Genomic DNA, 14,098 nt, shown 5'->3' with positions numbered 1-14,098 from the left:
GGTGGTAGGTGGAGTGGGGTGATGGTAGGGTGTGGTGGGATAATGATAGAGTGGGGTGATTAAATATGAACCCCAGAACATCACTGGTATATATTTACTTTATTTACATTTGACAGATATTTGTCCTCATCTTGTTTGTTGTTAACACGATGTTTCGCCTGATATACCCTCCAGCCTTCCTCAGGTGTCTTGGGGAAATTAGAACCTGGGTTCTTATTCCTAAGCTATTTTTCGATTTTATCGTTATTATTATTATTATTAATTATTATTATTATTATTATTAATTATTATTATTATTATTATTATTATTATTCAGGTCACTGCCTGGAATTGAACTCGGAATCTTGAGGTTAGTAGCCTACACTCTTAACCACTACGCCATATGCCCATGGGCATAATAATAATAATAATAACATCAAAGAATACCTTAGGAATGAGAACGCAGGTTCAAAATTTCCCCAAGACACCTGATGAAGGCTGGAGGGTATCTCAACTGAAACGTGTTAACAACAAACAAGATGAGGAGAAATATCCGTCAAATGTAAATAATGTAAATAATTCCTCATCTCTTGAATATAGAACTGTATTATCACTGGTATTGCTCTCAATGATCTTAGCTAGATGAAAGACAGAGTTCTCGATAAGATGTGGTACATAAAATATCGGCATTGTGGGAGCTGGAAGAATTGTTAGCACGGTATTTTGTCTGCTGTTACGTTCTGAGTTCAAATTCCGCCGAGGTCGACTTTGCCTTTCATCCTTTCGGGGTGGATAAATTAAGTACCAATTACGCACTGGGGTCGATGTAATCAACTTAATCCCTTTGTCTGTCCTTGTTTGTCCCCTCTATGTCCCTCTATTGCCCTCTGGGCAATAAAGAAATAAGGAATTGTGGGATATCCAAGGAAAATGGGAAGATTGAAAGAAAAAATTATAGAATGTTCTAAGAAGTATTAAGGAAAAAGAAAAAAAAGCCTTATTGCTTACATTTTGATTGAGTGGACAATGGTGAGGGCAGGAGATTTGAAATGTCTTCTAAGAAGTGGCATTATGTCAGCCAGACAAAGATTGGGGTCTGGTTCCGAATCAGCAAATATCGGGAGGCAATAACCTTTCTCATCTTCATGTTCACGGACTTTCTGACCTGTAAATAATAAGATGAACGATATGTTGAGATCAGCCTCCTAATCTTGGATAAATCCAATGGAGAAGTGGAGAGAGAGGGAGAGAGAGCGAGAAAGAGAGAGAGAGAGAGACAGACAGACAGACAGACAGACAGACAGACACACGTACACACACATGCAGAAAGAGAGAGAGAGAGATAGAGACAGACAGACAGACAGACACACACACACACACACACACACACACACATACACACACATACACACACATGCAGAAAGACAGACAGACAGAGAATATCATCACACTCTCCCAAACAGGAAAAAATATCTGAATGGAAATGATTTTCAGAAATTAAGGAGATGAAAACAAAATTTTAATGACTTTTGACATCAGCAGCAGCACCACCACCACCATAATCATCATCCCCATCGTCATCATCATCATTATCATCATCATCGTATAGTAATATGGGTCGGATAGGTTTGTACCTTCATACATCTCTGCTCTTCTATGTTCTTTAATTAACAATTCCACAAGCTCAAAGCTCTTTGGGGAGTTCTATTCAGGTGGCACACATCACCGTTTCTCATACCACTGACCTTGGTCAACGTCTGCCCCTCCACCATCAAACCATTTAACCCTAATCCTCCACAATCTCCTTGCTTTTACTACAACATCACCATCTTCCACTTGACCCGCGGTCACTTTCAGTACATATCTGGAACATCGTGATTCTCAGCACATATTATGGGGGAGGGGGGTAAGGTGTAAAAGTGGTTGTGTGGTAAGAAGCTTGCTTCCCAAACACATGGCTCCGGGTTCAGTCCTATTGCGTGGCACCTTCAATAAATGTCTTCTACTTTAACCCTGGGCCGACCAAAGCCATGTAAGTGGATTTGGTAGACGGAAATTGAGAGAAGCCCATGATATATGTGTGTGAGTGTTTGTCCCCCACCTCTGCTTAACAACCAGTGTTGGTGTGTTTACATCCCTGTAACTTAACGGTTTGGCAAAAGAGACTGACAGAATACGTACAACACAGCCACACCTGTGCCAAGTTAGCCTTTTAGTGTCCCTTAAATGAAATACATCAACACTAGCTTATTTTTTTGTTTTGTGGTCAGTGTTAGGAAGGGCATCCAGCTGTAAAAACCTTGCCAAAACTGACCTCGCTTGTGCTTGGGCCACTTAAAAAGCACTAAGTCCACTCTGCTGAGTGGTTGGTGTTCGGAAGTCGTAAAATTCCTGCCAAAACAGTCACAGAGCCCCGGTGCAGGCTTCGGCCTAGTCAGCTCTTGTGGTAACGTCCCACCCAGACGTTAAATGATGATGATGGTGATGGTGATGGTGGTGGTGGTGGTGGTGGTGGTGGTGGTGATGATGATGATGAGGCGGAGGAGGTCCCTGAGTAATTATTCTCAATAATTTATTCTCTAAAATATATTGAAATAAATAAATAGCAACTTACCAAAAACTGTGACTCCACTGGGTTTATTTATGGCAACGACATCATCTAATGAGAAGAAGAAGAAAACACAGGTTAGAGACGGTGGTGGTGGTGCTTGGTAACAATGGTAGAAGAGGATGACTATGATGTTTGTGGAGATGGTGGTGGTGGTGACCCTCAAATGCTAACCTTCTTGGTTTCTCGTTCCTCATGCATTTTCCTTGTACAAATGTTGGTTTACAGATGTTCAAAACTAAATAGGAACTACATCAAAGGCGGCGACCTGGCAGAAACGTTAGCATGCTGGGCGAAATGCTTACCGTTATTTCGTCTGTCTTTACGTTCTGTGTTCAAATTCCGCCGAGGTCGACTTTGCCTTTCATCTTTTTGGGGGTCGATAAATTAAGTACCAGTTACGCACTGGGGTCGATGTAATCGACTTATTCCCTTGTCTGTCCTTGTTTGTCTCCTCTACGTTTAGCCCCTTGTGGGCAATAAAGAAATAAGAAACTACATCAGTCGCAACAGTCTGGTAGGGCTGACCACGATGCTGGACAGAGTTTGCTTGGGTCTGCAGAGGTCATGGACACACAGTATGGTATGTGTATGGTCACAGTATGGTGTGGCCTATCAAGGAGATGACCAGATTGGTATGGTCAGTCAAGATCAAGATCAGAGTGGTAGGATTAGACATGGTCAAGGTTGGATGGGTGAGCTCAAAGAAGGTCATAGCCACAGTGGTAGGGCCAATCAAGCTCATGGTCACAGGGAGGTAAGATCTGCCAAAGTGACCATCACAGTATTACAAGGTCTGTCAAGGTCATAAACAAAGTGTGATAACGGTTTCTCAAGCAGTGATGACAGTGTGACAACACATGACAAGGTCACGGCCACATTGTAGTGCAACCGGTCAAAGCTATCAACAGTCTTTTCCTCCAGAGAACATGGTAGATAGAGACAACTGGTGCTAATGTGGCTGTTATTAATATTTAGCTGTTACTGTTTAATCCCTTGTCGATCTGTTTGGCTAAAACCATTGAAAGCAATGCTACAGCATGGCCGCAGTCCAATGACTGAAACAAATAAAAGATACACACTTTAGGAAATGACTGTATGACACAGGTACAAAGAAGGTACCAAAACCACACGTGGGTCACAAATATAAACCGTAAACACAAAACGGAGACAAATGTAAATATATTACCATCTTCGTAAATAACGTGGTTTAAAATATTTTCCATAAATCGAGTCATTTTGAGAGAACTGAAGTCTTCTTTACGTTCAGAACGGAATGAACTGTGATATCTGTAGGAAGAATTACAAGCAAGGTCCGGTGTTTGGTAAAGGTTCGCACCAATGTTGATGTCTTGAGAAGACGAAAGGCACGCACCAATTTCTCTCGTGTGAATCCATCTCCTCTGTGTTATATTACAGAAGCGTGCTTTTGTCGGGTAGTGAGGAGGAGGAGGAAATAAGGCTTTCAGGAGATGATTACCACACTTAGTAAGGTGACGCGGGTTCAATACTAGTGGTAACATTGGACAATGTTACACCAAATGTTGATCTCTTAAGAAACGGTGAAAAGGAAATGTTTATCCTTCATTCCGGTTAACACGAAGAGTTACCTCCCATGTCAGTAAATAGAAGGGAGATAATTAAACACACCTTAACGTGACCATGTGAACGGGATGGGTTGCAATTTGATAAGATTATTAAACCATAAAGCGTTGGGATTTGCATTTACATAGCATAGGCTGCTGAGAACATTTTATGAAAATGAGACTTCCGTGCACATAAAAAAAAGACAAAATATAGGCTGTGTGGTAAGTAGCTTGCTTACGAACCACATGGTTCCGGGTTCAGTCCCACTACGTGGCACCTTGGGCAAGTGTCTTCTACTATAGCATCGAGCCGACCAAAGCCTTGTGAGTGGATTTGGTAGACGGAAGCTGAAAGAAGCCCGTCGTATATATGTATATGTATATGTATATATGTGTGTGTGTGTGTGTGTGTGTGTGTGTGTGTGTGTGTTTGTGTGTCTGTGTTTGTCCCCCAACATCGCTTGACAACCGATGCTGGTGTGTTTACGCCCCCGTAACTTAGCGGTTCGGCAAAAGAGATAGATAGAATAAGTACTAGGCTTCCAAAGAATAAGTCCTGGGGTTGATTTGCTCGACTAAAGGCGGTGCTCCAGCATGGCCACAGTCAAATGACTGAAACAAGTAAAAGAGTGAAAAAAGAGTATCTTCTTAGTATATAATGGTGGCAAGTTTTACATCATCAGAAAAGTAGAATTTCTATCAACATTGAGAGATTTAGTTCTGTGTTCATCATGCGGGGACTGATACAATATTATGTTCTTGGTATGAATAGTGACTGTATTTTGCAAAGAAACACGCAGTCATCCTGTTCCCTATGAATAGTTTGATGAATTCGGCAAAGATAGGGAGCACACTATGAGAGTAACTGGAGGGACATTATCAGAGATGGTCCCCGTGTTGGTTTGAAATGGCAGGTGTTGTTTTCATATTTGGCTTAATGGAGTGGAAGAGATAGTTTTAAGGACATTCACTTTATGTGTATAATGTAGAGTTGGACATAAATCGGATCACAAAAGTAGAGGCTTTCCCAGCGAGATTACAGAACTACCACGGATGAGAAGCAAAGACCTAGTAAAGTCGGTAGATATTCATTCTGCAAGGAATCAAAAGAGATTTGCTACAGCTTGGGCAGTAGGTGATTATAAAGGTTGTGTTTTACAAGATACATCTTTCGTGTTACAGCATATTTCACCTGAAGTTGATGTTTGATTTATCCAGCGATAATCGTTCAATAACACACACTGGTCATCAAGGATAGTACTTAACTGTAGTTCCGATTGAACAAACTGAACGACAGAAAAACTTTTTCGTGGATAAGACGCCAAACAATTTGTGGATAATTTCGTAATTTCTCCAGTACAACTAAATGTCTGTTTCAGAGAAATGACAAAATGACTGTTATGGATTTGAACTCACCATACCTCGTTAATTAATCTACTGTATAAATGCTATTTATACAGTGTCAATATAATGGGCGCCATGGACAATGAAAAATAAAATTTATCTCTGGCATTTTAGCGTAAAGGGGCAGAATTTAAGGAAGATAACTCTTCAATAAGTTTAACAAGTTATTTCCCTTGCATAAAAATTCTTTGCCGTCTGCCAATAATTTAGTCGCGATTTTTCTGTTATTTTCCTACTTTGAAATCTTACTTTTTTTCTCTTAACTTTCTACAATACAAAACTTATTAACATTATTATTTCATTGCCAATCGCACTTTCACTGTTTCTTGGCTAATTACTACATACAATTAAGAAACTATACTTACTATATGTTATAAGCACAGATATATATTATAAGAAAAGGTACATTATTAATGCACAGATATACATACATTCATAAAACAAATATAATTTCTTAATTATTTACATAAATTTGGTAAAAAAAAAAAACTACGGAGGTATACAGAAGAGTACAAATGTAATCCGGTATTCTATATCAATGGGGATATTTTCTATAGACACCGTGTATGAAACAATGGCTAACTCGCTCCACTTTTCACGGTTTGTCTTTTCTTAAGAAAAACATGAACAAAGGTTGGCTGGAGTTAGAAAGTGACCCTGGTTTGTTATATTTTATTATTATTTATCTTCTATATTAGTTTGTAAATTACGACTGAGTCAACGGCTGAGATGAATTGGTGTTAATATAATTTCTAATTAATTTGCTTCATCTTTAGAAATGAAACGTTTTCTTCTTTTTAATATTTACATCAAGACTATATTTTGTCATTATTCCTTTGTGTGTGTGCGTGAGTAATACCAAACTGGATTCGAACTAGGACCCTTTTATTTCTAAATAAATTATAACAGATCGAAACGTCGTGTAGATGTAAATATTGTTTTCTTATATAATGATTAGGCGATCCATTTAGAACTGTGGGTATGATCGATTGTATTAACCGCGGTACCTAACAGGTATTTTGTTTTAAATAACGGGATTGAACAGCAAAACTGACCACGGGACGTAAACAGTTGTAACTAAATACCGCCAGAAATGTTGTCTGCGATTCTGCCAAATGTATTGTCCTTCGCAGACGTAAATATTAAAAAAGATAAATTTCATCTCATTTAAAGATAAGATTAATGATACGATAATGTTGTTGTTGTTCGTACTGACAATATTACGTTGTTACAGTGTCTGTCGTCTTTCATTCGAGTAAGGAACGACTACCGCATCGTCCACTTTATTAACTACCACAATAAAATCAACATCATTTCCCGCCTTATGTACGCAATCATTACAACATCATTATCATCTTTACTTACCATCACAGTATCATTATTTGGCTACCAACACCGCACCATTATTAGTCTCCTAACATCATCGCTACCACCTTCTCTACACTAAACTTGGTTCTTCGTCAACCAATAAGGAACATTTTTACATGGTCACTGAGCTTATCAGAAATAGCAGCCAAATCTCCCTCAAGTCACTCCCTGTCGTCTTTAAACGAACAGGTATGCATTAAACAATGTAGTTCTCGATGTACAAAATGATGAGATAGTTACTGCTGGAATGTGACTGTTCATAAGTCTGTTCTCATTCAGGGTTGATATGGAATTAAACAGGGCGTGGGGATCGTAACTGGAGCGCCTTTGAGCATAGGTTTGTTCAATCAGGACTCAACTGTGCATATCTGAATTTTTTTTCAAAGACGACTTGAGAGTTGAGTTCAGCGATGGAGACTAAGCTGAGTTGTACCTTCGTACAGAGAAAGAGTTTATTCTACCAACTTGTGCCGTTTGAACGACTTGTGTAAAAGAAATATAAAACAAAAAGTTATGCCTACTTGTATTTCTTTTGGTGAAACCCTTGTGTGTGTGTGCATGCAGGTAGGTAGGTAGGTAGGTATACATGTTTACATTATTTGTTCCCTACACCATGCCAGTTGCAAATACAATGCACCATTTGAGCGTGGTCGATGACAGTCATACCAGACTGCCTCACCCCACCCCCATCTTATACTGGGATGGGATGGGGCAGTCCCATACTGAAATAAGACACCCATGCCTGTCCCTCTCTCAAACTTTAACCCACCCACATATAGTCAAGGAGGCTTTTCCCTCCGTTTCTTCTTCTTTTGCTGTCAACCAAATCACTAGGCAACCTCATTAATACCAGTGACACAAGAAAAGCACCCAGCACACTCTACAAAGTTCATCCAGCCTTAGAAACCATGCCAAAACTGACATTGTATCTTAATGCTGCTTGCTGGATCGTGTCAAACTGTCCAATTTATGGTAGCATGGAAAATGGACATTAAATGATGATTATATACTTTACTGATAAGGTGAGAATACAACCGAAACATGTTTGGAGTTGTCTCACCACATATATATAGAGTGTCCATAAATTATCTTTACAACTTCCACAATTTATTGTATTGCATTGTCTAGATGTTGTGTGTGCAATCAATTGAGCCCAGGTGGAAGTGTTCTCATATTCCTAATAAAACTTTATTTTTTTCTTTCTCTGTTTTCCTATAAACTCTACTGAGTTGTCCTTGTTTTTCATTGTTTTCTGAATTCTTCAAATTGTAAAGGTCATTTATGGACGGAAAGACTTCCATTCCTCCCACCACCACCACCATTTTCTCCCAAATTTGTTTATTTAAAAAAAATTTTTTGCCCAGAACCCCTGTTTTTAGATACGGAGGTTCGGAAAATTTGCCAAAAATTGGCATTGTTAAATTTTCCCCCCTCCCCAAATTCTTCAATTTTTACTTTTTTCCCCAACCCTAACCCTAAAACCCTAACCGTAACTACAGAAATGTTTTGAAATTTTTTTCCAAATCATAATCTGTATTTTTCCACATATTTTGAAAAAAAAAATTTGACAAAAATTTTTTTTCAGAATCATAATCTCCAGGCTCCGCTGGCTCCATTTGTCTGTTTTGGCATGGTTCCTACAGCTGGATGCTTTTCTTTGATATAGAATATGGAGAAACTAAAGATAAGGCACATGCATACAGCTGTTGTTGAATCATATTAATACAATATTGCATATAATAATACATGCAACATTCAGCAATTAACACCTGATAATGATGCATTGAAACAATTGTAGTGATTTGTAATAAAGCCTGTTCAATCCATCTTCTCATATTAAAATTTGTTTGTTTATATTCTATGGATATTTATGTATTTTTCCACATGTATATCAAGTAAAAGGAGAAATCTACTGTCTGATAGCATCTGGTAGCCGATACCCAGAGCAAAGCATTGGAAGGCACTCTATTACAACAATGAGGAGGAGGAGGGTGCTGATATGTCCTCAACAACAGCAGTTTATGTTTTCCCCTGTATAGAACAATAAATCTAAAGTCAAATTATTAACTTTACCATTTCTCTGTTATTTATTTACCATTCTTTATTTCTTTGTAGGTCTCTTCACATTGCTTCTGGAAGACTTTGGTAAGTTTTGAATTAAAATCTTCCACCAAACCTTAGTCCCAATTTATGTTCCTAACACTAGCTTAATGATAACTAAGTTATTTTACTAAATTCTTTGTTATATTTAAGATTAACTGAAAGAAACACAGAGTATCTCAAAATTAATTGAAAGAAACAGAGCATCTCAACAGAAATATGGAAATGAAAGGGTTAACAAATGATTAATTTAACTCTTTTGATACCAACCCGGCTGAAACCACCTCTGGTTCTATAGTACAGAAACACTAGCTTAATGATAACTAAGTTATTTTACTAAATCCTTTGTTATGCTTAAAGTAATTAAAAGAAATACAGAACATCTCAACAGAAATACAGTAACAAAAGGGTTAAATGCTAAAGGATTAAACATGGATGATAATAAATAAATGTTTTTTGCTATTTCCTAATCTTGTGATTTCAATTTTGAGCCAAATGTTAAGTTTTTTTATCCGTTTTTGCAAATTCGAAATCAACAGTAAATTATTAATTAATTATATTGATTTTGCTTAGGTGTACAAGGTGTCCAGGTGGAAGAAATCTATGATCTACAGAAACAGATAGAAGGGTACGACTCAGTTTCATGCATTCTTTTCTAAGAATTATTGGTGAGTTTCTTTAATAGAAGAAGCTTCATTAAAGAAACTAATGAAAGCTTTTAAAGTGTTCAACTGATGACTGTAAGATGTGAAAGGTCTCAAAACTTAGTTCTGCTCTTGTATTCATCATCATCATCATTTACCATCTGTTGTCCAGACTGGCATGGGCTGAATGGTTTGACCAGGGCTGGCAAGCTGCAAGGCTGCGCTAGAATCCAGTCTGTTTTGGCATGGTTTCTACGGTTGGATGCCCTTCCTAACAATAACCACTCTGAGAGTGTAATCAGTGCCACTGGCACGGGTGCCATTTGTGTGACACCAGTATCTGCCATGACTGCGGTTTTACTTGGCTTAATGGGTCTTTTTCTCAAGCACAGCATAATGCCAAATGGACTCGGTCATTGCCTCATTGAGGCCCAATACTTGAGAAGTGCTTTTATATGCCACTGGCACAAGTGCCATTTGCATGACACCAGTATCTGCCATGACTGTGATTTTGCTCAGCTTAATGGGTCTTCTCCTCAAGCACAACATAATGCCAAAGGTCTCAGCCATTGCCTCTGTGAATCCCAACATTCGAAAGGACAGTACAATAAAAGGATGCATTGCTGGTGTCACATAAAAAGCGTTTGTGCAGGTGCCACGTAAAAAGCACCCCATGCACTCTCTAAAGCGGTTGGTGTTTGGCAGACTGTTTTTGAAGATTCCACTAGATAGTCACAGCTGGAGCGTCTTTGATCAAAGGCTTATTGTATGATGGCTGGCTTGCAGGACTTAGTGAACTTAGACACCTCGAATGCATATTGTTGTCCTGGGGCCCCATCCTGTCAAGAGTTTCAGGTGCAGGCTTGGTTATGTGGTAGAGAAGTTTGCTTCCCAGCCATATGGTTTCAGGTTCAGTCCCTCTACATGACACCATGAACAAGTGTCTTCTATTATAGCCCTGGGCTGACCAAATCCTTGTGAGTGTATATGGTAGACAGAAACTGAAAGAAGCCTGTCATTGTGTGTGTGTGTATATATATACACACACACACACACACATACACGGCGTGGCCGATGACAGTACTGCCTGACTGGCTCCCGTCCCGGTGGCACGTAAAAAGCACCATTCGAGCATGGTCGTTGCCAGTGCCACCTGTTCATTTAAAGCTGACCTGGGGCTAAGCAACACAAACAAACAATATTGCCTTCCTCATAGTCTGCAGCATAATCATTATCATCATCACCATCATCATCATCACCACCATCATCATCATCACCTTCCTGTTTCCTGTCCAGATAACCTCCACCATGTTTTCCTTTCTCCTCCCCTCCAGACCTGTTTATGGTTTTATTTTCCTCTTCCGCTGGATTGAAGAGCGAAGATGTCGACGCAAGACCAATACAGAAGAGGAGTTTTTCTTGATCGATGAGAAAGCCGTCAATAGCATTTTCTTTGCCAAACAGGTAAGAATTCTTCACACCTTTTTCTTTTTTTGTCTTGTAGCCATTTGTCTTTGAGAGAGGGCCGGTGCCCGTAGCTTTGCATGCCATCTTAGACAAAGCAGAGGGAGAGCGGGAAGGTGGGTGGGGGTAAGAAGGAGGGGAGCGTAGCTAATGATTTGGTTGAATTGTTTATTTTTTATCTTGTTTCAGTCATTAGACTGTGGCCATGCTGGGGCATTGCCTTGAAGAATTTTTACTCTAGTACTTACCGGTTTCTAAGCCCAGTACTTGTTCTATCAGTCTCTTTTGCCAAACCGCTAAGTTACGGGGGACATAAACACACCGACACTGGTTGTCAAGTGGTGGGGGGGGACTAACACAAACACACACACACATATGACAGGCTTCTTTCAGTTTCTGTCTACCAAATCCACTTAAAGGCTTTGGCCAACTCAAGGCTATAGTAAAAGACACTTTCCCAAGGTGCCACACAGTGGGACTGAACCCAGAACCTTGTGGTTAGGAAGCAAACTTCTTAACCACACAGCCACACCTGCACCCACAGGTGACTAATTGTGGGCAACACATTAAACTGCATCCAACTTGGGAGTTTGGAGTTATTCTTTAGTCACCTCTACTCTCAGGGTTACTCTGGCCCAGGGTGGTAGCATTTGTCAAAGGCCCCGATTATGGGTCAAAACAGCAGATGTTTCTGTGGCTCAAGCTAATAATACTTGGAGGAGGTGGGGAAGGGCATCTGTATGCTGGGTGGAGTTTAAAGGGCTCGAGAAAGGGTCAGGGGCAAGGAAGGTTCTTGTTGTAGAGAAGCTGAATGGTTTTTCACATTTAGGGGACAGAGAGAGGATGAATCAGTGGGAGCTGCAAAGAGATAAATGGTGGTAATGAGATGTCCAGATGGCCCCTAAAGGTACGAGGTGGGTAGAAATGAGTGGGAATAGAGAAGCTAGGAGTGGGTGGGGGGGGGACTCGTAAGGGTGTATGGAGAGGCAAGAGGTAGAGGAAATGGAAGAGGGGGTAAGAGACGTCTGTAAAGATCGAGAAGGGTTAAAGGGTGGACGGAGGGGGTGGAAGATGGCTTGTGGTCCATGAGGAATGGTAACAACAGGATAGTAATGATGATATAATTGACAAGAGGAGGGGAGAGATGACATTTTTAGGGGGTACGCTGCAGGAGAAGGGAAGAGAGAGAGAGAACAGGTATTTTACATGAGGGAGATAATGTGGTAGTCCGGTGGGTGGAGGGGAAGGGAGGATTCTTTCAGTTTCCATCTACCAAATCCACTCACAAAGCTACCATGCGATGGGACTGAACCTGAGACCACGTGTTTGAGAAGTAAGCTTCATAATCACACAACCAAACCTCACCCTGCATCTGTTTCTTACCTTTACAGGTGATACCAAACTCTTGTGCCACTCATGCCTTACTCAGTATTCTTCTAAACAATGACAAGGTCAGACATGGTAAAACTCTCTCCAAACTAAAAGAATTTACCAAGAACATGAATCCAGAAGTAAGTTCTCTACCAAATATTCTTCATCATCATCGTCGTCTAATGACTTGTAGGTATGTGGTATTTCGTTATGCAGCCATAATATACTTCGAAGCTGCTTGAGAAGACCCGGCAGGCCAAGTAAGATAGTAGCCGTGGCCAATGCCTGTGTCGCATAACTGGCTTGTTTGAAAGTATCCTTCAATCGTTGGGCAATATGCTGTGCTTAAGATGACCTGTTGAGTAAAGTGAAATCATAGTCATGGACGATACCAGTGACACGTAAAAAGCACCATTCGAGCATGGTTGATGCCAGTGCCATCTGACTGTCTCCTGTGCCAGTGGCACATAAAAATCACCATATGAGCATGGTCGATGCCAGTGCCATCTGACTGGCCCCCATGTTGGTGGCACGTAAAAAGCACCCACTACACTCTTGGAATGGTTAGCATTAGGAAGAGCATCCAGCTGTAGAAACTTTGCTAGATCAGATTGGAGCCTGGTGCAGCCTTTTGGTTTGCCAGTCCTCAGTCAAATCGTCCAACCCATGCTAGCATGGAAGGCGGACGTTAAATGATGATGATGATTTAATCGCATGTCAATTCCTTTGTTTTATAACATCTTGGAATAATTATTTTTATATTATTTTTTTTTTCTCCTCAGGATAAAGGCCATGCTATCGGTAATATGCCAGAACTTGCTCGAGCTCACAACAGTCATGCCAGGTAACTTAGTGACTTCTTCATACTAAATCTAATGTTTTACTTAACACAAGGAGAGAACACGAAAAAAAAAGATTTCTGTTTTTGAAGGGTTTATTTCCCAGTTTTAAAATATGTACAGCACATCTCTCATAGTTAAACTTCCTATGTACATATCCGTGTGTGCATGTATGTATGCACAATAATCCCTCGACTGCCGCTGTTGTTACGCCCCCACCCCCACGATAGGTGAAAATCCGTGAAGTAGAAACAGTACAGTACTGTATATTTTTTATTATTATTTTTATAATTTGTATATATTTTATTATAAATGCAGAACAACACCACGGAGGAATCGACATAAGCTTAAATAGTAAACCGCGATAGGTGAACCACGATATGGTTAGGGATTACTGTATATGAGTGTGTGTGTGTATGTATATAATATACTAGCTTAAAAGCCACCCTATCGGGTGGCTTTTAAGCTGGTTCCTGTGGAGGGCTCTTCATTGGGCCTTGAGCCCAACAATGACACTTCATGCATTGAGTACATATTAAATTTTATTAAACTTGACCAATATTTTTCAAGCAATGAGCGGTTTCCATCAAAACAATGATATAATTTGTCAACTTCGAACTTATTGCAAAGCTTCATGATAAACAACATTTTTTGTCTTCCCCTTTCCGGTGGGGCGGGGTCAGTACAATTTTATTTTCTGTCTAACCTCATTCTCTCTCCCTCTCTCTCTCTCCC

At 39.9% G+C, this 14,098-nt stretch overlaps 2 protein-coding genes across 2 annotated transcripts in view; one reads left to right on the top strand and one right to left on the bottom strand.

Annotated features, from left to right (window-relative positions):
- Positions 1-4,199, bottom strand: part of LOC128249661 (mitochondrial mRNA pseudouridine synthase Rpusd3-like) — a 10,711-nt gene extending 6,512 nt beyond the window's left edge. The window contains exons 1-3 of the mRNA XM_052973839.1: positions 3,777-4,199; positions 2,594-2,638; positions 988-1,144 (exon numbers count right to left, since the gene is read on the bottom strand). Coding sequence (XP_052829799.1) covers positions 988-1,144; positions 2,594-2,638; positions 3,777-4,110 — 536 coding nt within the window. The 5' untranslated portion in view covers positions 4,111-4,199. The remainder of the gene's footprint in view (positions 1-987; positions 1,145-2,593; positions 2,639-3,776) is intronic.
- A 1,913-nt stretch (positions 4,200-6,112) lies between these two features.
- LOC106869902 (ubiquitin carboxyl-terminal hydrolase calypso) overlaps positions 6,113-14,098 on the top strand; it is a 32,450-nt gene continuing 24,464 nt past the window's right edge. The window contains exons 1-6 of the mRNA XM_052973833.1: positions 6,113-6,237; positions 9,061-9,090; positions 9,619-9,673; positions 11,024-11,153; positions 12,545-12,664; positions 13,307-13,368. Of these exons, the coding sequence (XP_052829793.1) occupies positions 6,144-6,237; positions 9,061-9,090; positions 9,619-9,673; positions 11,024-11,153; positions 12,545-12,664; positions 13,307-13,368 (491 nt within the window). The 5' untranslated portion in view covers positions 6,113-6,143. The remainder of the gene's footprint in view (positions 6,238-9,060; positions 9,091-9,618; positions 9,674-11,023; positions 11,154-12,544; positions 12,665-13,306; positions 13,369-14,098) is intronic.

This window comes from Octopus bimaculoides, chromosome 1, assembly GCF_001194135.2.
Source record: "Octopus bimaculoides isolate UCB-OBI-ISO-001 chromosome 1, ASM119413v2, whole genome shotgun sequence".
NCBI classification, from domain to species: domain Eukaryota; kingdom Metazoa; phylum Mollusca; class Cephalopoda; order Octopoda; family Octopodidae; genus Octopus; species Octopus bimaculoides.
This window is presented reverse-complemented; position numbering and strand designations above follow the sequence as displayed.